Source organism: Pinus tabuliformis, chromosome 6, assembly GCF_031772625.1.
Source record: "Pinus tabuliformis cultivar Carrire ecotype Pingquan chromosome 6, CPIR1, whole genome shotgun sequence".
NCBI lineage: Eukaryota > Viridiplantae > Streptophyta > Pinopsida > Pinales > Pinaceae > Pinus > Pinus tabuliformis.
This window is the reverse complement of record NC_142292.1, coordinates 1,466,016,172-1,466,043,441: the sequence shown is the minus strand read 5'-3', so window position 1 is coordinate 1,466,043,441 and position 27,270 is coordinate 1,466,016,172. Positions and strand designations below refer to the sequence as shown.

The 27,270-nt window shown below is 36.6% G+C and overlaps 1 protein-coding gene across 1 annotated transcript in view; it reads left to right on the top strand.

Moving 5' to 3' along the window:
* LOC149264174 (putative WRKY transcription factor 4) overlaps positions 1–27,270 on the top strand; it is a 188,576-nt gene that overhangs the window by 77,632 nt on the left and 83,674 nt on the right. Inside the window, exons 3-4 of the mRNA XM_089427553.1 lie at positions 17,583–18,415; positions 18,512–18,676. Coding sequence (XP_089283679.1) covers positions 17,583–18,415; positions 18,512–18,676 — 998 coding nt within the window. The remainder of the gene's footprint in view (positions 1–17,582; positions 18,416–18,511; positions 18,677–27,270) is intronic.

Sequence of the window (27,270 nt, the reverse complement as noted above, 5' to 3'; positions counted from 1 at the left end):
GAAATGGTGTTAGAAGGGGACGAGGTGGCTGTTAGAGGTCGATAGCTATCGCGACCGTGTTGCACAGAGGCGACGACGTATGTGCAAGGGGAAGCAACTCTGGTTGATGGGTGTGGTTGGATGCACGCGCGACGACAAGGAGTTTGCTGTAGGAATCAGGGGTTAGATGACAGGGCAAGGCCAGATGGTAGGGTGGTGGCTGCGTGCAACAGGTGGTTGGTGGGGAGTTTTGGTGGCCCAATGTCTTTTGGTTTTTATTTTTGAAATATAACTCTCTATATATATATTGTTTGTTATGTAATTTGTTGTTATTATTATTATTTTTTTAATTTATTTTTTGATTTTTTTTATACATATTCTATTTTTTTAATTATTTATCTTCATTTTTTTTCCCAATATATCTATTTGACCCTTTATTTTAATTATTTCTTTTTTTTAGTCCTTGTTTATATATATATATATATATATTTATTTATTTATTTATCTATAATACATGTGCTTTTTTAATCTATCCGTGAAATGATTGCCTTGTTGGACTTTGAATATGAATCCTTGTTATATTGGCGTTTTACTTGAAAAATTTGAGATCATTTAAAGTTTTTGTTGAATTTAGGCTTCTGTGATCCATATCAAGTTTATTGAGAAGAGTTTTCAGCGAAAATCACATCCTAAGTCATTTGTCGACGCGTTTCGAACCAACGAGTGTGGTTCATCGTCAGGATGAGTTGAAGAACCAGATTATGGCTTCATGTTAAATAGAAAGAGAAGGCCATCCAACGACTCTATTTGACTGGGAAATGGCTATATTTGACTGGGCAACTAGAATGGACCAATGACTACTAAGAAACGACAGCTATGTTTGACTGGGCAACAAGACCAATTTGACTGGGAAATGGCTATATTTGACTGGGCAACTAGAATGGACCAATGACTACTAAGAAACGACAGCTATGTTTGACTGGGCAACAAGACCAAGGGATAGTGAAAGGAAAAAAATAATTAGTTAATTAATTTGTAAGTTAGTTTAGTTATATTTATTACCATATTTGAATAAAGGAGATGCTAGTAATTAATTATTAAGAGTATGAATCAGTAATCTAAAAACTAAATAGACAAATAGTTAGTTAATTAATTTAAGGGTTAGTTTGTTATATTTATTACCCTAAAAAGTAAATGTTTGTATTTAATTACCAAGAACCATAACCTATTAATAGATCCATTTATTATTATTAAAACTATCTAAATGAATAAAACATATATCATTAAATTTATATGAAATAATAAGAAAAATTAAAATAGATAACCTATTAAATTAGTTAAATAATGACCTCATACTAACTATAAGGAATCCAACATTATTGGATATTTATCAATTTTAACCACTTTATTATATATATATATATATATATATATATATATATATATACCTCCAATAAGTAATAAGGTAATAATTACTCACTGGGGTCGGAGGATAAGAATTAATTTGTAAGTTAGCTTGTTATAATTATTACCCTAAAGTTGAGCAATAATCTATTAATAGGCCTTTTTATTAAAACTAAATAGATAAATATTTAGTTAATTAAATTAAGGGTTAGTTTGTTATATTTATTACCCTAAAAAGTAAATGTTGGTAATTAAATACAAACATTTACTTTTTAGGGTAATAAATATAACAAACTAACCAGTAATTTAATTAACTAACTATTTATCTATTTAGTTTTAATAAAAAGGCCTATTAATAGATTATTGCTCAACTTTAGGGTAATAATTATAACAAGCTAACTTACAAATTAATTATTATCCTGCGACCCCAGTGAGTAATTATTACCTTATTACTTATTGGACTTTATATATATATATATATATATATATATATATGTGTAATAAAGTGGTTAAAATTGATAAATATCCAATAATGTTGGATTCCTTATAGTTAGTATGAGGTCATTATTTAACTAATTTAATAGGTTATCTATTTTAATTTTTCTTATTATTTCATATAAATTTAATGATATATGTTTTATTCATTTAGATAGTTTTAATAATAATAAATGGATCTATTAATAGGTTATGGATCTTGGTAATTAAATACAAACATTTATTTTTTAGGGTAATAAATATAACAAACTAACCCTTAAATTAATTAACTAACTATTTGTCTATTTAGTTTTTAGATAATTGATTCATACTCTTAATAATTAATTACTAGCATCTCCTTTATTCAAATATGGTAATAAATATAACTAAACTAACTTACAAATTAATTAACTAATTATTTTTTTCCTTTCCCTATCCCTTGGTCTTGTTGCCCAGTCAAACATAGCCATTTCTTAGTAGCCGTTGGTCCACTCTAGTTTCCCAGTCAAATAGAGCCGTTGGATGACCTGCTCTCTCTATTTAACATGCAACCATGATCTAGTTCTTCAACTCGTCCTGACGATGAACCACACTCGTTGGTTTGAAATGTGTCGACAAATGAATGAGGATGTGATTTTTGCTGAAAAATCTTCTTAATCATTTAAAGTTTTTGAATAATAAACAACCTTTGTCATATAATTACTTTTCTTGGAAGGTGGAAGGTTTTGATTTCTCTCATTGAAAGAGGATAGTGATTATTGCATCTCCTACACATACTAAGTAGAGGTGTATCTTCGTAAGTGTTGGAGGCCTTGGAGAGCTGGTATGACCTACACAATTTTGTGTTTTGATCTTTCTAATCCCTAGGCAAATTTACAAATTGCACATTGCACGGGGTCAATGATGGGACTGCTTGCTCTTGCTTGTCTTCTGTTTCTCTTTGAGCTTTGTAAAAGAAGAGGATATGTTTCATTTTACCCCTCACACATTTTTTGGATGTTTTCTTCCGGGGGTTTTAATTGGCAAATAGATGTATGGTTAACTAGGATGGACTTTGGGAGTTGTGGGTTATTAAATTGGTCCTCGAAATTTTGGTGATTCAACTAGTAGATTTTCTTTTACACCAATCAATGGAAATACTTGATCTGCCATTTTATTTAGATTATACTCCTTTCCTTGGAAGATTTGATTATATCTACTGAGCCATAACTTCCAAAAAATAAATCTAAGCAAATGGTTGCAAAGCTTGGATATGATGGACTTCCCTTTAAGAGAACCTAGATATGAAGAGTGCCAAGCTTTGATTAGGTTTCCCCTAGCCCTAAGGCTTGATGGGATCTAGTATGCTTGCTTCCTCCATCACAATTTCCAAACTTTTTTGGTTATTTGGTAGTTGAAAATCAATCTTGACAAGATTTTGCATTTGTTTTACAAAGGGCATCTCATTTTCAAGGCCCTTTGGAGGTTTGGATACATTTCTTCTCCATATTATTGAACTAAAGGAGTTTTTGATGTGCTTGAAGTAAAAAAAGTCGTCAACTGTGGGTAGTGAGTCTTTCACACAGATGTATTTCCAACGATGTTACTAGACTTGACTTGTGGAAAATCTAAACAAGATAAAAGAGTGAGATTTTGACTTTCTTTGGGCAAAACTTGCCAACTTGACAAATACAAAAATATAAAGTAATATAGATTGGTGCGGTTTTTGGGCATCTATGGTCAAGTTGGTGAGTCAAATTTTGGTTGATTGAATATGAATTGGGTCAAAGTAAGTTGGACTTGCAATGACTCGAATCAAAATCGTTTGTGTCGAATCAAATTCAGTCAACATTAGTATGACTTGCTCTCGAAACATTTTGACTTGTTTGGCTTGTGAGGCAGTGAAATTCACATATTCAAATTAGACTTGTAGATTTGGTAATTGAAAATTTTGGGACCTCTCTTGGGACCTCTCACCAAATCACTAAGTCAGGGCTATGCATTGTAATTGGTGCAAGTCCTTTGAGGGTTGTCTGTGGCAATTGATTGTGATATAGAATTTATGGATCGATTAGCCCTAGAACCAATTTCCATATGATCCATTGATGAGAACCCTGTTCCCATATTGCCAATGTTTATAATATGATAGTTATTAGGAAACTTTTGAATATGTTGGGTGCTTACTCTTTCTTTCAATGTTGGTTTAGGTTTTCCCACTCCTTTGGAGCAATCACATATTAGATTATAATATGGAAAAAGTTACTATTTTGCTTTCGCATAGGTGAACCCCATGAATTTTGCATAGCACTTTGCAAATATCCTTGCCTATTAACGACCTAGAAGTATTTTTTATGTAGTGCTTCTTTTTGCCAATGTTCCTCCTTCGAAATTGTGTTCCTGTGAATCTTCATTCAAAGTGCAAGGTTCATCAACTCTTGGTCCTTGTTTACCAACCCAATATTTACAGGGGATTTGAGAACATTGCTTCAATTTATTCATGAAGACTTCTTCCTTTAATTTGCTTTACCCCTCATAAGCTTACAAATTTCTTATAAGATGCTTGAAGAACTTAGAAAGTACATTGCTAGAAGGGAGAGGGGGAGGGGAGATTGTTTTGACTAGAATCATTCTCCCATGGAGGTTTAACTACTTATGCACACACACAAAAATCCTCCTCTCGATTTTTTGTTGTTGTTCGAGGGACATTCTTTTTTCCATAGGGATTTCATTGCTATATGGACTACCATCTCTAAGATATATTTGTTGAAGATTTTTGACATGAACAACACTAGTGATCTTTATGGTTGGAGTATTCAAACCAAAGATTTTACGCTTTTTGTTGATTTTTCCTCTTGAGGCATGTAGAAAGGTGTGTAGGATCTTTTCGAACCCTTTTTGACTATTATTATGACGAAAAAACTTACAAGGAATAAAGTGTTATCCATAAATTGGGAATGATCGAATGCTTTCACCCCTTTTAAATGCTAATTCTTGAAAGTAGGTCCCTTTATTAAGTTTATGGTTTTCTTCTTTAAGCTTCAACCATTAATATATACAAGGGGACTATCAGCATCCTTGTTCGATCCCTCTAGAGTCTAGGACCTGCCATTGACTAGGGCAACAATGCAATATTACATACATGGGGCAATGCTATTTGTTTTTTTGTAAATCCAAAGTTCCCCAACACTTGCATAGGACTTCATGGTATACTGTACTGAAAGCATTGGTCAGTCCAACCTAATTACCATTTCACAATGCTTGACCATTTTACCATTATGGATGGCCCCATGAACAAAAATAATGTTTTCATAGATTACCTTGCTTGCTTTTTCAAATCCAAACTTCCCCAACGCTTTGCATAGGAAGTCATGAATTACCTATCATATCAAAAGCATTAGCCTAACCAATTTAATTACCATTTTACCATGCCTGACCATTTTACAGCTATTGATGGCCTCTTGAATTGTAATAATGTTTTCATAGGTTAGCTTGCTTGGTTTGAATGCCTTTTGTTCTTTAGAAATCAATTTTCATATCAATTTCTTCAATCTATACAATATGATATCTGTAGAAATCTTATATGACACATTCCTTATTGAAATAGGCTAGAATTTGGAGAAATTTCTAGGATTTGTATCCTTGGGATTAAGTGCGAGGAACGAGGAGATTGTTCCTCATATCCTTCCTTGTTGCTTTACTACCTACACATATTTGAGTAGGTTCCCTTTGTTAATGCTTGAAGCTTGTTTGTAGAATTTAGTTGAGAAGTTGTAAAGGCTTTGTTTAGTTTCATGTCCCCTAGGGCTACTTATATATCTTTAAGGGAAACAAGGGATTGGAGGATTCATTGTATTGTTCTTGAAGGATTTTTGGAATAGTTGCTAGCAGGTTCTCTTGTGCTTTTGTCTTGTTACAACATGATTCAGTGAAGGGGTGTTCTTTTGTAGCATCTTGGATCTCGTCAAAATATGGCAAATAATCTCATTAGTTAGCTGTTGGTAGTACTTGGTGTTCTTTATGGAGATTTTTGTTAATCTTCACTTGAGGCCATGTGTTGACCCTCTATTTGATGAATTCATGGCTTTAGAGTCCTGATATGGGTAATTAACCCATTTTATTGTATTTTCTATATTTTTATGTTCATGTGCTATTTAATTTCTACTTAATTTTTCATGTGGTTGGATTAGGGTTCATTGGAGATTTCATCATAGATCCACTATCTTATGATTTCAACATGGTATTAGAGCCAATGTGAACTCATAATTCTCTATTTGGCATTGTTTTAGGTCTGAAAATAGGGTTTGTACTATTGTTATAGGTCTGTTTCAGGTCTATAATGTAACACTCCTTTTGGACAACAAACATGTTTCTAGGGTTTTTATCCTTTCTTTCACCGATACCCTCCCGCTTTGGTAATTTTTGGTCTTTTTAGTGAAATTAAGGGGATATTTTTGTAGATTTATGGCCTTCTTGTGGGGCCGTGTGATCCTCTTTCTCTCATTTTAGCCAAAATAATGTAAAATTTTCAGCGTCAAGTTGGTATCTTGTACATCAAAACAACTTTTTCCCATCTAAATGGGACCAAATAATGCATTTGGGAATGTATACGATGCATACTCCTAATTTGTAATTAATTTACTAAAGCTATTATTTGATGAAGGTCTAAGGGAAATATTCCTCTAGTGCGCTACTCTTATTCATTTGTTATTTTGTCTTTGCTTGGATGGATTATGGTTTATTGGAGATTTCACTATAGATCCTTTTACACCTCATATTGTATGAGGTTCCATATTGTGATTTTCATTAATTGATGGGCATTTGTAGTTGGTATCATGGAACATTGCAATGACTTGTAGGGAGTCATCTTCATGGAGCCTCTTCTCTCCCTTGCATTAGATAATTTGATGGAGATCTATGTTGGGGGTTCTCACATCTCCTTGGATGGATGATTGTGTTGGATCGTTTGATGGTCTTCTGACACATGCTTTCCTTGTTGATTAGCTCTTGCTTACATATTTGCTAGTATCTTGAAGCATGCTATCTCATTATGGTGTGGTTTTTGGTTTACTTGCTTAACTTGGATGTGCCACACCTTGTTTTTGGATAATGGTTCCAGACCCTAAAGGGGTTAGATGTGATGGTTTTAGGAGATAGATGTTTCATGACATTGTCGGAGTTTCCAAGTGACTTTTGCATGATGTGTTAATGTGATGATGTTGGTGTCAATAGGAGAGGCATTTTACGTGGTCCTCTCATGTTGTATGGTGGGGACATACATGATGATTGGAGGGGTTAGTGTTTATATTGTGCCCTTCTATTATGATGTTGATGTGGTTTGAAAATAGATGTGTTGTGGTAGTACACTTTGCATTGGTGGGATTTCCCTACGTGATACGACTTAACATTTGCTAGATATCACTTAGGTGGCAATACGTTTGATGATGTTAGTACCCTCATTGTTGTACTTTTTCTTAACTTTGAGTTAGAATGGGGGACATACCAGATAGATGTTTGATGATCAAGTCTTGTCCTAAGGTTTGATGAGGGTTTATTATGTTTGTGAGAGATTTTTCGGCGAAAATCACATGGAATACCATTTTTCGACGCGTTTCGAACCAACTAGTGAGGGTTTATTATGTTATAGTCCTTTGGTGGTGTGCACTAGGTTCAGACGTAGGTGGAGCTTCTATTTTGTCATTATGTTGTTATCATGGTGGTTTTTGTTAGGAAATATATCATGTTTTCATGGGACAACACTTGTTGGCACACATCCCCCTTCATTAGCATTTATGTTCATGTAGATTTAATCATTTAGCGTCTATTAGAAGGATGGACAATGGTTTTATTTGTGCATTTAATTTTCTACACACGTGTTGAGGTTGAATGTTAAATCAATCCATTTTATTATCTTGGAGGTTAATAACTTGAATACCCTACATCACTTGGTAGCTGTTCACACTTGGAGGGGTTATTTGGAGGTTGTTTGAGGCTTTATTGTGGAGCTCTCCCCTTTGAGCACAATTTCCATGACATTTATGATTATTTTGTTATTGGAGACGTTGGCATATTCTCCTAGGGTGCACTCTCTCTCGTGCACATGGTTTTGGGATTTGTTGATGGCATTGGGAATCAACACATGCTTTTGGCATGGATATTGAAGGGTGCTAACCACCTTGGCACTTCTCCCCATGGTGGTTGATGTAGTTACGTGGCACATCTTTTTAGGGTGCACCTCTCCTTGGTTCTCTCTCATCTCTAATGGATAAATATTTGAACTTCACTTGTCATTGCGACTTCACCTTTTTGACTTGGAACTTATATTATTTTATGTGAGGTGGTTATTGAGGACATTTATTAGGAGGTGTGTGGCATACTTGGAGGGACACATGTGTCTTTTGCATGCTCTTGTTTGGTCTTACTATATTTGGAGCATATTCTTGGAGGGCGTACCTGTGGAGACATTTTTTTGTTATTCTTGGAGATGTGTATTTAATTATTTCATGGAGTTTTGGTATGGTCAAAAGCCTAATTGGTCCTTATTTCCTTGGATTTGTTTTGTGGAGATGGTCCACTTGCTATTTTGGGGTTTGACTATTTCATTTTTTGTAGAATGATCCATCTACTTGGCACCTTGCACATTCATCCATGGAGTTGATTGCATTAGGATTCACACATGTGGATTGGTTACACCATCTTGTGGAGCACTTGCTATTTTTAGATGTTGGTTATGGAGCATTGTTATAGGAGGAATATTTTATTGTTTAATCTTTCATGTACCTTAGAGAGCTCATTTTGTGAGCTTTCCTAGGTGAATTTTTGAGCAAATCCTTCTTGGTTGAACATTAATTAATAATATTTTGCATGATCCATTCTTTGCGGGTGATTTCTTGTGGACATCTTGCATGCTGACCTATTTCTCATTTTGATTTTTAGTTGTACATACACTTGGAGAATCTTGGTGTAACTTCTTGCCTATTTTTGGAGGTTGGTTATGGAGCATTCTCCTAGGAGGAATATTTTATTGTTTAATCTCTCATGCACCTTGGAGGGTGCACTTTGCAAGCTTTCCTAGGTGGGCCCTTGAGCACATAATTCCAGGTCGAACAATGATCCATTCTCGGAGGGATGGACATGTTGCATGTTGACCTAGTTCTCATGCCTATTTCTTGGTGTAACTAATTTCTTGCTTTTGGAAGTATAGTTCACCATGATAGGCTTGTGTCCACATGTTGTGACACAGTGAACCATTGATTAAGGAGAGATTTAACAACTCCTAATTTGATATTATTGCTTTGACCTGTTATGGAGTTAACTAGCAAATAATGTTTTTTAATCGATTGAGAGGAGAGACTTAGGCTATAAGGAGGAGCTTTTTGTCCATCATAATGGTTGTTGGGACTTTGGGGATTGAGGAGCTTCCCCTTTGGACTTCATTTGTACATCATATCCTTGGAGCTTGGATGAAGGATTGGAGGTATTGCTATCTTATGTCAGGATTTATGTTTTCAATCTGTTGACATGTTGTTTTGTTGTAGGAAACCCTTGTAACTAGTCTTGAAGGCCTTGTAATTTATTATCTACCTTTTGGATAATTAATGTGAGGATTTCAATCCCTCTTATGTTTATTTTTGTTATATTAATCTTGCGTCTAACAAACTAGGTTGTTTTTTGAATTAAAATATTATAAATTACAATATCACCTTCATGACTTTTTCTATAGCTCTTCAAGATTAATCTTTTTGCATTAGTTTTTAGCAAGTTGCATGTGTATCAATCATTATTTGCATTAAACATTAATGCATTCGCTCACTTAGATCCGTGCCTTTTTGACTCCATTTTGTCCAAGGTGGGATTAGACGCTTGGTCTTGGGGTTATCCTACATCTTTTGTTTTCACATGTTCAAATTTGGGGTAGTGATGGGATGAATTTAATATGAGAAACCCAACTACCCCAAAAGAAGCCCATCTCGCCCAAAAGGAAGAATTCAAATTGGTAAAAAGAAAGTATTAATATTGATGTGTTCTTGGCACTCCTCTTTGATGTGACAACTTAATTTGGGCAAGTGATCATCAAAGTATTTGGTAAATATATTTAAGTGTAAATTAAAAGGGTTTTCACCTAGTCAACTTTACAAAATGAAGGTTCATGATGGCTCAAAGGCAACCCCTAGACTCCTCCATCAATTAGTATAAATAAGAACCCATTGGAGCTCATTCAAGGCACATCGAATGGCAAGATCATCGAGAAGATGGACTGATCTGACCACAAGACTTTAGGAGGCTAGCCAAATTGAAGAAGAGGTTTGTTTTATGTCTTTTCTTGGCCAAGTTGAGGATAGAGGTGGATGAATGAAAGAGGAGCATTCCTTGATAGAATCCTGTGTATTTTGCCACCTTTTCCTAATAAAATAATATTTTCCGCCCCTTTCTAACAAAATAATATTTGCCCTCTTTTTTATTAATTTCATCAAAATTGGGCAAACTCCTTAGTAACTTCAGCACTCACAAAATCAGGGACATTACAACATCTAACAAACTAGGTAGCTCTCAAAGATTATTTTTTGCTTTAGCTTTAAGCAAAGCTAAGGCTGATTTGTGGCATGTGATCAACCCTTATTTGCTTTACATATTAATGCATTCACATGCTTAGATCCATGCCATTTTGGCCCCATTTTGGCAAAGTTGTGATTAGAAACATGGTGTTGTTTTTCATCTCACAACACTCATTATTCCACAAACACTACATCTATTTGTGTTGCATAGGCTTACTCTTCACTAAATCACCACATGCCTCCACTCTATAGCCTTAACAATTCTACCTTTTAGGGATACCCCCTTGAATTGGAGAAGAATCAACTAGAAGTGAGAGGAAGAGCTTCTGTGGTGACAATTGGGTCAACAAGCTATGGCTTATTTGAGGCATGTGTATCATCCCTTATTTTCTTTGCACATTAATGCATTCACCCTTCCCTTTTTGAATCCATTTTGCCTTAGATGTGATTAGGCACTTGCTCTTTGGATTTTCTTCCATCTTTTGTTCTCAAACCACTCACTATTCCACATATACTACGTGCATTTATGTTCATTTTTGTTACATAAAGCTAGCATCTAACGAACTAGTTTGTTGCTTGAATTGATACAATATCACCTTGATGACTTTGGTTTCAAGTAGCATCCATAGATCTTCAAGGTTAATTTTCCATTTTAGTTTTAAGCAAGCTAAGGCTAATTTGTGGCATGTGGTCAACCCTTATTTGCCTTACACATTAGTGCATTCACTTGTTTAGATCCATACCTTTTTGGCTCCATTTTTCCAAGGTGTGATTAGGTACATGGTCTCAAGGTTTGCCTTCATCTTTTGTTCTTACACCACTCGTTATTCCACATTACTACGCCCATTTGTTTACTTGGCTTGGTCTTCACTAAATTACCACATGCCTCCACTCTATAGCCTTAGCAATTCTACCTTTTAGGGATACCCCCTTGAGTTGGAGAAGAGCCAAGTAGAAGTTAGAGGAAGAGGTACATTGATGACAATGGCTAGGCTTCTTGAGTTGCACAAGACTAGCCCCTTGATGCTTTGGACTTTACATCATTTGTGGGTGCTAGAATTTGTTGTAATAGATTGTCTTATGATTTCAACATGGTATCAGAGCCAATTTGGATTCTTCTTTCTTTACCTAGTATTGTTTCATACTGACACTGGGGTTTCTAGTGCTGATATAATGTCGTTATAGTTCTACAACTAGGGTTCTAACACTTAGTTTTTGTACAACAAATAGGTTTCTAAGGTTTTTGGTCTATCTTTTACTAATCCCTTGCTCCTTTGTTACTTTTTGGTACTTTTATCAATTTTAAGGGGATGTTTTGTAGATTAGTGCCCTTATTTGGGGCAACTCCATCCTCTCTCTCTCTCTCTTTTCAAACAAAATAGTGTAATTTTTTCTTGGGTTAAGTTAGTGTCTTGTGCATTAAAAGGGTTTTTCCCATTTTAATGTGGCCTATTACCCACCTAAAAGTGGGTAATCCGTAGGAGAATTTTTTTCCCCTCATTTGACAACCATCCAACGAACAACCCCATGATGGTCATCACATAACACTATGTTAGGATTTTTTGCATATTTCTTTGGTCAGATCTCTCTTCCATTTGGCCTTTCTTCTTTATAGAAGGTGGGTCATTTGTTGACAGGTACTCTGACCATTCTTGCAATCATGTGCTTTCATTTGATGGGGCATAGTAATATTGATCATGGGGCAAATTGGATAATTTACTGATCTCGATTGTATTCTTTTTCCCACACTTTGGGAGGTTAGTCTTTCTCTCTAGTTTAGTGCAACCTCCTCGGAGGTTTTAGGGTTTAGGAAGGGCACTATTGGGGAAGCAATGATTGATATAACATGTCCAAGGCAATACATACCACCTTCCATCTCTCTCGATTATCCATCTCCGTTATTTGGGTTGGTACTAGTTGGTCATTGGGATTGGCACCCTTCATCCACATCTTTGAGTCAGGGCTCAAAAAACTGGATCACCGTCTATCCAAGACCCCATGGACACCCAACCCCAAACGTTAAAGTTAAAAGTACATATCAAAAAGAACAATGTAATGGTTCTAATAGATACAGAAAGCACTCATAATTTTTTAACACAAATCTTGCAAGAAGGTTGATCCTTTCACATGTCCAATGCCTAATATGAAAGTGATAGTAGCAGATGGAAAGAAAAGCAAAGGAGTATGGAAATGCCATAAGTTTAAATTGCAGATTCAGGACTACAATTTAGAATCCCCATTTTACACTGTATTGCTGGGAGGAGCGGATGTGGTCCTAGGTGTCCAATGGCTACAAACCTTAGGCACTTACTCTGCCAACCATCAAAAACAATTTATAAAGTTTAGATGGGAAGGACAAAAATATAAGTTATATGGTTTTCAACCACCTAAAAATCAGATTGTATCATCCCATCAAATGGTGAAGTTGATTTGAAAAGGAGCACTAGCATATACAATGCAATGTCATCAAATGGAAATATTGACCTAAAAATTAATTAGTGAGAACCCCTTGAGATTCATGAGTTTATTAAAAAACACGTGAAAGTATTCCAAGTTTTACCACTAGACATGCCTCCTGGAAGAGAGATTGACCAAAATATCGAAGTCAAAGCAGACTCAAATCTTGTTAAACACCAAACCATATCGGTACCCCCATCATAAAAAAAAAGAAATCTAAAAGATAATCCAAGGCCTACTAAAGTGTAGTATCATTACAAAAAGTAGAAGTCCTTCATCGGAAGAAGGATGGATCTTTCAAGTTATGTATTTATTGTACAAGATTGAATAAGATAACAAGAAAATACACATTTCTTATTCCCTTTATAGACAAGATGTTGGATGAACTACATGGAGCTTGGTATTTTTCTAAATTGGATTTGAGATCAGGATACTACCAAATTAGAGTAAGATTGGAAAATATGGAAAAGACTACTTTTTGAACTCATGATGAGTAGTACGATTCAAGGTTATGCCTTTCGGATTAACTAATGCCCTGACCACCTTCCAAGCAAACATGGATGAAGTATTCTGACTGCACTTAAGGAAATTTGTGATAGTCTTCTTTGACGACATCTTGATATATAGTAAAACATGGGATGAACATCTTAAACACTTGGAGCAAGTTCTTTCTCTTCTGGAAAAGAACCAATTCTACACAAAGATGTTGAAATGCACCTTCATAAAGGAAGAAGTAGAGTATTTGGGACATGTGATATCACAGGAAGGAGTGAAGGTAGATCCAAACAAGATTAAATCTATCACACAATGGCCCAAACCAACTAACATTTCTAAATTAAGAGGATTTTTGGGTTTAACAGGATACTATCGAAGGTTTATTCAAAGCTATGCTCATGTAACTACACCCCTAACAAACCTTTTAAAAAATTCACTCCAATGGGATGACAAGGCAAAAAAGTGTTTTGAAATCTTAAAGGGAATTATGTCCACTACACTTGTATTATCAACTCTAGACTTTTCAAAACCTTTTGTAATCAAATGTGACACCTCAGGTTTTGGAATAGGAGCAGTGTTGATGTAGGATGGCCATCCAATAGCATTTGAAAGTAGGAAACTCAATAAAAGAGAATGTCTAAAATCTACATATGACAAGGAAATGCTCACCATTATGCACGCATTAACCAAATGGAGACAATATCTTTTGGGAAGTATGTTTTTGATACAAACAAATCATAATAGTCTTCAACACCTCCTCCAACAAAAGACACTTTCTACAAAACAACAAAAATCGATCAAAAAAATTGCCACTTTTGACAAGGATATATTACATAAAGGAAGGACAACGTAGTAGCAAATGCTCTATCTTGAAAAGATGAAGAGTCACCATTGCTTGCAATTTCGGTTGTAGTCCCATAATGGCTTCAGAAAATTGAAAGTGAGTATGCAAAAGGTCCAAAAACATTCACTATAATCAATAATCGTGCTTAAATTCAAAATTTGAATGCGGAAACAAGATTCTTTGGTATAAAGGAATAATTTATCTAAGCCCAAATTCAAAATTTAAGTCCAAAGTTCTCAAGGAATCCCATGATTCGCTAGCAGCAAGACATGTGGTCTTCTTTAAAACCTACTATAATGCACACCGATCATTTTTTTGGAAGGGGATAAATAATGATATTAAAAAATAAATAGCAATGTGTCATCAATGCCAAAGAAATAAAAATGAGAACATTATGACCCCCATATTGCTCCATCCTCTAAATATTCCAAACCGAAAGTGGAAAGAAATATTGGTGGACTTTATTAGAGGTGTACCCATGTTGGACGCAAAAGACAAACTCCTCTTAGTTGTCGACAGACTCGCCAAGTATGCACACTACATGGGAATAAAGAAACCAGAGTCCACAAAGCAAATCACTGACATATTTTGCAAAAATGTCTACAAATTACATGGATTTCCAAAATTCATTGTTACTGATAGAGACACCAAATTTAAAGGGAATTTTTGGAAGGAATTTTTCCAATAGATGTGTAGTTACATGAGTTCAACTTATCATCATCAAACCAACGGTCAAATATAAATTGTCAATAAGTGTTTAAAAGCTTACCTTTATTTTTATGCAACACAAACAAAATAAGTGAGCTTAATAGTTACACTTCACTGAATGGTGATACAAACCAAAATGACTCCATTTCAAGCTCTTTACAGTTATGACCCCCCTAAATGGAAGGAATTTGCCATTGTCGAAACAAAATTCCTAGCGGTAAAAGATCAACTAGAAGAAACTCAAAAAGTATTTCAAACACTAAAGGAAAATCTAAATATTGCAAGAAATCATATGAAACTTCAGGCCATTCTGGATTTTATACTCACTGGGAATGGTTCTAAGACTCTGACTGGAGGCTGTTAAGAAGGTGGCCTATGGTCTGATATGGCACTAGGGATTATGATGAGGATAGAGAGATTCTTACATCCAAAGAGGAGACCTGTACCAGAGTTTTGTTGTGGGGTTCTTCAATGGATCTTTCTCATATATTTCTGTTTGTCCATGTGAACCTTCCTTTTCTTGGTTTGATGTCTATTAGTTTCCCTGATTTTTTCATGTACTATCTACTTGCAGGTCCCTAATCTATGCCCTTCCTTTTTTCTCATTGTCATTTAGTATCAGGTTAAAGTTCCTTCACTATTCTATTTCAAGGGGGAGTTGTCTTGATCAATTATTGGGGTTATAAATATTGTTCACTTCCATACTCTGAGCATCATCAGAAATAGTAAACACCACTGTAATCCAATGATTAGCCATCAGAATTCTATTCATAATAACAATTGATGGTTCCCAAAGTGTTTCCATCCCACCTGATAATAGTCTAGGATTCTAACAAATACCTAATCTATCTTTTTAAAATTAAACTTTTGTTTTTATTAAAGTAGCTCTCCTCTAGTTTGCTTTCCCGCAGAGGACTATTGCAGGCTTCAGTTATAATCAGTTGTCCAGGTCCATTCTTCTTTTATTTACTTCCTAAACCCCCTATAATTCTAGAATAGAGCTTTCAAAATTCATTCAAACATGGTCTAGGATTTTTGGTGCCTTGATAAACTTGTGCCAGGGTAGATTGGGTTCTTGTGGATTTATTTTGGCTGCTCCTTCGTTGAGGGGTTTTATCCTCCTTTTCCTTCCTTTCACATGAGATATAAAGTCGTCTGTCTATCTAAGTTGGGCAGGTGGACTGCCAAGTTCCGTGTTTTGCTCTCTGCTCCTAGTTGTTTAATGGAGTCATGTTATTCACTTCCACCTAGGGAAATGACTGCCTCTTTCCTGGGGGATTTTCCATTGATGGTTAACATGTCGTTCTCTGAAATGTATGCTCTTAGAGGGGGTGGATCTGACAATGTCAAGGGCCTTAGGTTCATTTTTTGTCAGTTGATTGATCGCCTCCAAGAAAGCAGTCTCATTTAACTTGTATCCTGATTCCTGTCCCTTCTGTGATGAGGTTTCCTCCCCTGATTCCCATGTCTAGCTGTTGGATTGTATTTCTTGGTCATGTTAATTTGGAACCCCATCTGGGGAGGCACCATTAACAAAAATGCTAAATCTATTTGAATTAGGGATCCTGGCTCTTCTTGCTGTATTGCACAATTTGGGTCTGTCTTCTTATTCTTCATCTGTTTTTGGCATGAAGTTTTCTTTTGTCTTCCTCTTTATCTTGTTCAGGGGAGGCTTGTGTTGATTTTTGCAGACTGTCTTCAGGAAAACGGCCATATGCATGGGAGTGGTTACATTTGGAAACTCTATTAGATGTTTCCCATTTAACTTATTGCAATTTTTTTGCCCAATCATGACAAAGGTGGGGATTTTGAGGGTTTACACCATATGTCTTTCTAATCTGTGTGAATGTTTTGCATTTGTGCTTTGAGCTTTCTTTATTGCTGTGGTCACCATTTTCTTAGATGCTGGCTGCCTCAACGTCGAGTCAGGTCCCTGGTCAGGGGCCCAGGAGAGGAGGGGAACCATTGCCGCCACCAAGGGAGGAGGCCATATTAAACAGGAGACAAATATACCTAGGGAGAATCTTAGCAGAGCTCACTTAGATTGTTTTGAGCTTGGTATATCTCCTAAGACACTTCATTATCTAGCACTTGCACCTCATAAATATTAATGATATGACCATTCAACTAGGTTAACTCTATCACGGGCCGCGTTTGAGTTTCACCCAGGTTTAAAAATTAAGGTTGTCCAGAATGTCTTTTTGATTCTATTTTTATTTTATGCTATTCCATTATGGGAATACTAAATTATATTTATTGGTCTATGAAAGTAGTCGGTGATGCTGTATCAAATTTTGAGGAATTGACATAATCAGAATGCAATAGTTTCATTAAAATCTTGTTTTTCTTTTATGTGTCCAATTTAAGGTCTCTGCAGTAATCAACAATTGGAATAAATATCAAACCATTCCCAGCAAAATTTATTCCAACTACTCAACTTTGATTTTTCCTAGATCAAAACTTGAAATGTATTTAATGTCAGCAGTTTAATGATGCGTTTTAGCTGCATTGAGGGACAAACATTCTCTTGATTTTGGTTTCCTCTCATCTATTTAGTATTTACAGAAATACTCAACCTTTAACATTTTCAGCTTCAACAGGTTAAACTGTTAAAACTTGGGAGTTGGTATTTTACAAGAGGTTATACTTTTTTATAATGTCCATGGCTAATTGGCTTGGTTTGTGAACAGGGACCCTTTGAAATTTCTCACCAGCAAGTCCTTGCACAGATTCAGGCTCAAGCTGCTCAAGCTCATGCCCAGGCCCAGTCCCAGGCTCAAGCCAAGGTCCAACCCCAGGCTCAATTGCAAGATCATCCTGCAGCGGGTCATGCCCCTGAATCATCATTGACTTCATCATCATCACTTCAGCCAACATCGTCTTGTACGATGCTATCTACTGCTGGTGCTGGTGGTGCTAGTGCCAGTGCAATTCCACCTCCAAAGGACATAGATAGTCCATCAGAAGCAAAGCAAGCTATTGTGATATCAAGTAAGGAATCAAACAAAAGAGCTCCAGCTTCTGTTCCACCTGTTTCTGTTGTAGGGAAACCATCTGCTGATGGATATAATTGGCGCAAATATGGGCAGAAGCAGGTGAAGGGCAGTGAATATCCCCGTAGCTATTATAAATGCACCCATCCAAATTGTCCAGTCAAGAAGAAGGTTGAGCGCTCTCATGATGGACAAGTGACTGAAATTGTGTACAAAGGAGAGCACAATCATCCCAAACCTCACCCTACAAGGCGCATGTCTATTGTTTCTCATCAGTATCTCTCAGAGGGTGGACAAGAGGTACCAAATTCAGTGGGTGGAGATATGAATTCAAGAACTAATGGATCTAATTCAGGATTTTCAGGTGATCCAAATGTCAGAAATGGAAGGAATGTGGATGGTTCGGATCCTTCAACATCTATGAAGCTACATGACACTGGGAATAGGAGTCCTGGGCGATCATCTGGTTCAAGTGATGATCGACATGGGGCAGAAGAGGGATGTGATGATGAGCCAGATTCCAAACGAAGGTAGTTGTTTGAACCACTAACTTTGAAGAGCAGTGTTTTTGTCTTGTCTTTTTTGTTCTTTCTAAATCATAACAAGTGTATTTTTTGCATGCATAGTAAGAAGGACACAAAGTCAAAGGAAGTACTCGTAGTTGCACCTCTCAGGACTATTCGTGAACCCCGAGTGGTTGTCCAAACAAGAAGTGATGTGGACATTCTGGATGATGGTTATCGCTGGCGCAAATATGGACAAAAGGTTGTTAAGGGAAATCCTCACCCTCGGTATGTATCTTTTCTGTCAAACACATTTTACAATGATTTTTGAATGTTTATGCTTCAACATCTGCATGTTGGTTTGTGCATTTTTTTACTTGGAAATAGGGAATACACAAGGAACTTTTTGAGTATTGAGTTGTGGAAACATAGATAAAGTGGTTAAATAGTGTAAATGTATGCTTGATTCTATAAAACATCTAGTCCTCTATGTCGGCCTATTAATAAATCAGTTTTTAAGTCTATTTTAGTAATGTGCTTCTAGATATGACACACAATAAGACGGGAAAACAGCAATTGGCTCATAAAACAGTCTTAAATGATATTACAGAAAAAATGCTAAGAAAATAGCAGCAGCCCAAGAAAAGGCAAAAGAAGAAGGTTGCGATGATCAGATCGTCCCTATGCTTCCTTGTATGTTGGAAAGTTGAAAATTTCTCTTAATGCAAGTGGCAAGTCTATAATTTCATGCTAAACAGTGGGATTTTCTGTCAAAATACAATGTTCTATTGGCCTTTGTTTTCCACTATCTTGACTATTCTATTGTTATGTTGAGTGAACACACTTCCTTACATCATCATGGTCTTTATTAGCCGGGTAGCAAAGGCGATTTCTACTTGGAAATTGAATGTTTGACACTCTTTATTTCCTTCGATGATTGCTTGTGAGAATGTCATATTGACAATTTTCGTTTGAGATGCTTTTGGTATATTGCTTTTTGTTAATTGCATTTTCAGATCTTTACCTGTTAAATTATTTTCTTGATCATAATTGCTGTAGTTGTTATTGTTCTTGGTTAATCCTCATTTTCCATTATTCATGTCTTACCATCGCTATTAAGAAAAGGGGCCTTTTCTTGACAAGGGTAGGGTAGAAGTAGAAGGGGAGCTGTGTTTCACTGTAACTGCTTTGGTTTCCTCTCAACCTTTTCAGGGAGATGATAAGTAGTTCCAATGACAAAGAAGACAATTGTACGAAAGGTAGAAACAATTTCTGATTAAGAAGTGAAATAATATAATTATTGCTACAGAAGCGAGGAGTAATGATATGTACAGCTTTGAAGGTGTTCCAAACAAACATTAGTTTTTTCTTTGACAAGATCTGCTTCAGAAATCAGCTTTGGCATGAAAGGTGTGGCCACTTAAATTATTTTTATTTGGGATTACTATATAAAAATAGGTTGGTGAATGGATTATCTCAAATTGAAGAGGAGAAAGGAGTTTGTGAGGCATGTTTGGTAGGAAAACAACGTCGTCTCAAATTTAGAACCAGGGCAACTTAGGTACTTGACCCCATTCATATTGACGTTTCAAAGATTGTAAATTATCGCTGGCATTGTGATATGTCGTGACATCCCCTTAGCAATAATATCACCACAAAACATCATGACATTTTCTGCTCTGAAAATATCTTGATGCCTTTGAAAAATCATGATATTATTGCGAATTGATGGAAAAGATCACTCATGCTGTGGGATAGTCTGCCTTCTAACTGGATTTTTCACTTTTTGTTTTCATTCATTTTCAGAACAGGTGAAGAGGTTTGAGAGCAAAGGAGGTCTCCTGCATTTTTCTTTGATCTAAGGATCAGAAATAGAGTGTTTTTATTTGCCATCGACAATCTATTATTGAGTGGTGATTGACACTCATCAGTGGTTTCTATATTTGCAGGTATGTATGACAATTTTAACATGTTTTGTTTTGTTTTTTGCTTTATTTTGTGGGTTTTGTTTTGTTGGATTGAGGTTTTTGATAGATTTTGCAATGGGCATTAGTTTACCCTCTTTTTGCTGATTATTAGTGGACTGTGGGAAATCTACCACTTATTCAGAATATGCATCTTTTTTTTTTTTTTTATTTTTTATATGCAACTGTTTTGTAGTTTGATTTTTGAATCTTGATCTTCATCTCTTTCCCCTAGGTTTAGTCACTGCTATTTGAAAATGCCAAAAGCTTTGGACCTTATGTGGGAATATGGTGATCTTGATGATGGGTATAATTGACAAAAATTGAGTTGCAAGTTGTGTGGGAAGGAAATAATGGGGATAATCAATCGATTGAAATACCATCTTGAACAAATTCTGGGGCATGAAGTGGGAATTTGTTTAGTTGCAACCCTGCAAATCATTCATATTTCTAGTAAATCACTTTTGGATCTGGGCAAAAAGAGAGATGACAAGGATGTTGCAGGAATTGAGCGAGCAGTGGAAGAAATTGCAAGATTCAAGGGGGTGAGAAGTGACAACTTTTATTCGACTATGTGTTTCACAATGCCCTCAATGACCTCATCCCTTTTGGTGCTGAGGACCACTGGTGGTGCACAACCTTCTATTAGGTCAGTGGTGAAATTAAAGGAGAAGCAAAAAGCTGACAGTCCATGGGTAATTTTCCCATGGAGTGACATTCCTTTTAGAATTGCCATGGCCAATCCATTCTACAAGTCTATGTTAGATGCTATTGCTATTCTTGGCCAAGGTACAAGGCCCCTACCTATGATTAGTTGAAAAGGCCTATCCTTGAAATGAAAAGCTAGATTGCATATGTAGATTGGAGCCTGCCCTTCAAAATGAAAAGTTCAAATGCATTCGTAGATTGGAGGAGCTTAAGGAATCATGGAAGTCACTTGATGCACTATGATGTCAAATGGTTGGATTGATTAGAAGGTAAAAACTCTTCTTAATTTCTTGTTTAATTGTCCTAGGAGGACATTCCTTATTAAACCCATTAATGCATCTGCACATGTTAAAGATGAGACATTATTATTTGAGTTGTTGGATGAGTTCATTCAAGAGATAGGTCCATAGAATGTTGTCCAAGTCAGAATGAATAACACTGCTATTTATGTTGTTGCTGGCAAGTTGCTCACTTTGAGTCATCTGACCTTGTTTTGGACTCCTTGTGTTGAAAATATTGTTGATTTGATTTTTAGAGGACATGGGAAAAATTTGTATTAGGAGCAGATTGAAGCTAGGGGCTGAAGTTGAAGCTGGAAGTTGGTTGAAGCAGGATTGACTCTTGTTGTCTTGGTTGATGTTTGAACTAATCAGAAGGGCTGACTTGGTGCTTGGAGGAGGACTTGGTCTAGGGCTTTGGGTCTTGGTTTTCTCATTTGAAATAGATTCTATAGGAAGAGAAGAGATTTTCTAAGTTTTTACCTTGGAGGGGTTTTGCCCTGGCTTGGAGCCTAATACTTGTGTCCTTTGTCTTTATTGTTTTTGCTCTTGATAATTGTTTCATGAAAAGATCTAATAAAGAAACACAAGAAGATAACTAAAGTTCACAAACAATTATTAAGGTTAAGGAAAATTTAAATTAATAGCTGCCCTATTGCGTTCTCCAACACTTCCTTCATTAATGACTTCCCTAGTCACTTTATAACTATAGGTTGTACCATGCACTTTTTCTCATAGTCATTTTAAAAACATAAAATCACTTTAATGTTATAAACAGACTTTAATATAGTAAGGTACTAAGTACTTTTTGAACTTTATAAAGTTACTAAAACACTTTAATAGCTCATAAAGTCACCCACTAAAAAGGTGTCTTATGTGTTTTCCTAGGCAAAAGGCAGAATGCAGTAGTAAGCACTTCTTCGTTACCCTCTTTTTCTCAACAATTGGAGGTATATAATTTTATGTGAGGCTTTCTTTGTGCACTTGTTTTCTACATGGTTTTTTTTTTTATATTCAGAAATTCTTGTAGCATGCCGTGAGTGCCTTGTAATGAGCTATGTGTCATTTGGATGGAATAACGTGAGGATTTGTCTCTCTTATTTCTATTGTTGTATGATAAACCTTTCATATGATAAACTAAATATTTGTTAGATTAACATAACCTCTCATTAGCAACAAATGCTTAAGTATGGCACCATAGCCTTCCAAGGTAATTTTCTGCTATAAAAGATCAGTACCCTAAGGCTGATTTGTGACATGGATAACAGCCCCTATTGCCATACATTCTCGTGCAATTTCCCTCTTTGATTTATATGCTCCCATGACTTTGTTTCCCATGGTGTTATGAGGCACTTGGTCATATCTTTTTAGAATTCTCCCTTCAGTTGGAAAAGAGCCAACCAAAGGAGAGAGGAAGAGCTACTGAGGTGACAATGGGTAGCTGTTTTGAGTTGCACAAGACTTGCCCCTTGATGCTTGGGACTTCCACATAATACATTATAGATGGGTGCTAGATTTTGTTGTAACATAACCAATAAGTAGTATGTGTGTACTAGGGATGGGGAGATCCCATCCTACACAGAGTGGATTTATGACTATTTTGAGCAATATTTGGGGTGAAAAGTTGCCTCACATTGTGCAAGTTGATTAAAGACCAATTTAGATGGGGGGATATGTGTCCAAAACTCATCAAGCAACCAAGGGAGATATCCTAATTTCCCTAGTTTAATCAAATGAAACCCAAAGAGTAGGTTGGTGTGCTAAAATCACGTATTTGGACCATAGGAGGGACACCTAGAAGGGACTTGGGTGATTGTAATTTAGACCTCATGTTGACCTTGTTGGAGAATGTAGTAGGGCAACTATTCAAACTAGTTCTCCTTAACCTTAACAATTGCTTGTGAACTTTCGTTATCTTCTTATTTTTCTTTATTAGATCTTTTCATCAAACAATTGTCAAGATCAAAAAACAATAAAGACAATAGACACAAGAAGTAGGCTCCAAGCAAGGGCAAAACCCCGCAAAGCGGAAAACCCAAAAATAATCTCATCTTCTTATGGAATCTGTTTCAAATGAGAAAACCAAGACCCAAACCTCTAGACCAAGATCTCCTCTAAGCACCAAGTCAACCCTCCAAGAAAGCCTTCCTTAAGCAAGTCAAAATCTTCAAGTCAACAAGAGTCAACCCTTCTTTAATCTGCTCCCAATCAAAGTTTCGACACTTACTTCAGACCAACAACCTCGGCCCCACAACAGTTGCAGAAACCCTAAAACTCTCGCACGTGTGGACAATTTAGATAGAAATCGATTCTCCTTCCTTCGCTTAGCCTTTTCTCATTGCCTTCTAACTTTTTCTCTCTTCTTATCTTGCTTCTCTTGGTTGAGATCGAATGGCAAAAGTGTGTATCCAAATCAGTCGAATCTCCTTCTATATATATATGCTTTTCAAGAGGTTGATTAGCCCTCTCTAGGCTGACTTCTCGCTGGTAGGGCTGACTTCTCACTGTTAGGGCCGACTTGTGCTTGGAGGCTCATATAGATTTTCTAGACTCAAAATAGTATCTTTTTCATGTTACAAATTGCCCAATAGGGTCTTATACAAATGACAAAGACTCTTTTGACTCGAGAAAAATATTCTTTTGACTTGACAAACACTAGGAGCATGAAATGTATGCCTGACCTAGTTGACCAATAAAATGAAGCATGAAACCCATGCTTAAAATAATATTTTTCTTTCGTCTTTTTCTTGTAACATAAGATATACATAATGGCATGAGTACAATGACAATTATGAAGATTGAAACTATTGACATTTTCCAAAACTCCCTCTAAACTATGGAGGTATTCGTAATTGTACAACCGGTACAAGGATTTTCTCAAATTGAAGAGTTCTCATAAGAAGAGTCAGATTGGTAAGCCATCTTTAAGCATCAACATCATGACTAACATTGTCAAATAGTAAGGCCTTAACTTGACAAGCTCTATATTAGAGTATAACGCTTGAAGGCTTTACGTGGGACACCACACTACCTCTTCAAGGTACATACCCATCCAAATGTTCTTTAGTTATGTCCTTTTAGGACTATTCTTATGTGAGATTCCCAATCCTCAAAGAATATCGGTCCTCTTCAACCACTCTTGTCTTGGATACCTATCCAATCCTCAAAGTGTGTCGGTCAACTTCCTGTCTTGGATTCTCTATTCTCAAGGAGTATCAATTTCAGATGCTTATCCAATCCTCAATTCTCCCTACCATGGGCTTCACTAGACATATGGCTGCTAATCCTGGCCTAGTGCATGACACATGATAGAAGATAATATAATGTTCATCATCACTCCCTCTCAATTAGGGAGGATATCCCTATTCCGTCTTAATTAGGGAATAGATCCTTGCTCGTTTTTCAACATTTAAGGAGACTTCTTACTCCCTCTTAAGCATCGAGGAGATTTCTTACTTCCTTTCTATTGGGAAGTCATTGTGACAAAATTCTTTAGTGTGTCTTTGTCAATGCATCAATTACTAGTTCTTCACGAAGATCTTCAAATCACTGTATGGCCCCTCCTTTCCCCTGCTTCTCATCATATTGAGCTTTTTGTAATGCAGCCAAACTTTCTTCTACGACAGGGTTCAGGCCATCAACCTTTCATAGCACTTTCCTTTATTCATTATAAACTAAAGTATTGTATTGAGCCAATTAAGGTAGAACTAGACATAGCTTCTTTAAATTATGAAAGTGATCTTCAATATCATTGAAATATAAATATTAGGTTATCCTTTTGTATTGCTACCTTTCAAGATGATGTAGATATCTTGAACATGTAATCATTCCAAATCCATACACTCAATTCATATATTCATTGAGTTGTGCTTTCCTACACTGCCATGATGCATTCTTGCAACATTTTTCCAGGTAGCAAAACCTATATTGACCAAATAACGAAAACCACGACATCAATATCAAACTTACCTCATTATGATGACCTCTATGGATTCTACTTACATCTAAGATCAACATCCTTTTGCATGGTCTATCTTCATCTTTTACCAAAGATCCTTTGCCATGCTAATTATTTGTAATCAAAGTGCCCATGGAACAAACTAGCCAACAAGCTGAAATATCTTCCTTGAAGTTGTCATTATCAACTCCCTTTCTTTTTTTAGGAGACCATTCTTGATATTGATTTATACCATGCAATTTTGTGGGAGTCTTGATCTTTAGCCATTCCAAAGCATGTTGTTAAAATTGGCAACTAGGGCCAAACTCCATGTGGGTCATCTTACTTATGGCAGCTGATATTTTTTTTAGATCACTCTCATCGAGAGGTGTAGGATTGATCGAAAGATCATCCGATTCCGATAAGTATTCATGGAGTTATGAATTTATTTGTGTTGTAAGACAATTCGTCAAGGTCAGCCAGCAACTAAATAACACCCACATGTGCTCAACATTTTAGTATAAAAGGAGATGACTTGAGAGTCATTTCACACACACTTCACTTTTGATTTCTCTCCACTCGCTTTGGGTTTTAGTGGAAAAGAAATCTATTAGGATGAAGCCCTAGACGCAGGAGGAAAGAAGGCTAAACAAGTTGCCCTAGCCATAGTCCTAAGGGATGCCCTAGCCGCAGACCTAAAGGATGCCCTAACCGCAGTCAACAGAAGATCTTGGCCGCAACAAAGGAAGGTTTGTTTCATGGGTATTTTGGAGGGCCAAGGTGTTGTAAGGGAGGCCGAGGTGGCTCCTTTGAGCGCTGAGACAAGGGCAGGCTGTTTCAGGACAATGTGGAGGTGTTCTTAGGTGCCCAACACTTGGTAAAGGGCAATGTAGGCTGCTGTGGGTAAGCCGCAGCCCTACGAACTGGTTGGAGGGCAACATATGGTGGTTTGAGTGGGCTGTAGGTGGTAGCGGAGTTCTGTGGAAGGCCGCAGGCCTAACCACTCGAAAAAAGGGCATTGTGGAGGCGTATTGGGGGCTGTCTATGCCCAAAACAACAGTGATGGGAGTCACCACTTCTCCAAGGGTAAGCCACAGTCAATAAGGGCAGTTTTGGTAGCTAATCAAAGTTTATTACAACAGGCAAATATGCCCTAACTAGTCACAAACATAGCAACAATACATGGACAACAAGTACACGATGCACAAGGCACAATGGGACAACAATGTAGTTGTACATAGCGGCAATACATGGACAACAAGTGCATGATGCACAAGGCATGATGGGACAATAGTGTAGCTGTACATAGCAGCAATACATGGACAACAAGTACATGATGCACAAGGCATAGTGAGACAGCAGTGTAGCTGTACATAGCAGCAATACATGGACAACAAGTACATGATGCATAAGGCACAATGGGACAACAGTGTAGCTGTACATAGTAGTAATACATGGACAACAAGTATATGATGCACAAGGCACAATGGGACAACAGTGTAGTTGTACATAGCAGAAATACATGGACATCAAGTACATGATGCACAAGGCACAATGGGACAACAATGTAGTTGTACATAGCAGCAATACATGGACAACAAGTACATGATGCACAGGGCACAGTGGGACAGCAGCGTCGCTGTACATAGCAGCAATACATGGACAACAACTATGATGGGACAACCCTATGACATAGGAGAACAGACATTGTACCGCAGTTGTGATATGACATGGCAACAAAGTGGGACAACAGCAAGCATGGTGCAGCATGGCAAGTGTGGACAACATGGGCATGTTTTTACAAGCACATGAGACTTGCAGTGTGACAACATGATTCAACCATGGCACATGGGATCGTAGTGCAACATTAGGTGCAACAGTCATGAGGTCTAGCATTGTGATGATGGGTGTAGCACGATGAGGTGCAACATGATGATGAGATGCAGCACGATGATGGGTGAATGAGTCACCTTGGAGAATCAGTTAAAGCAGGAT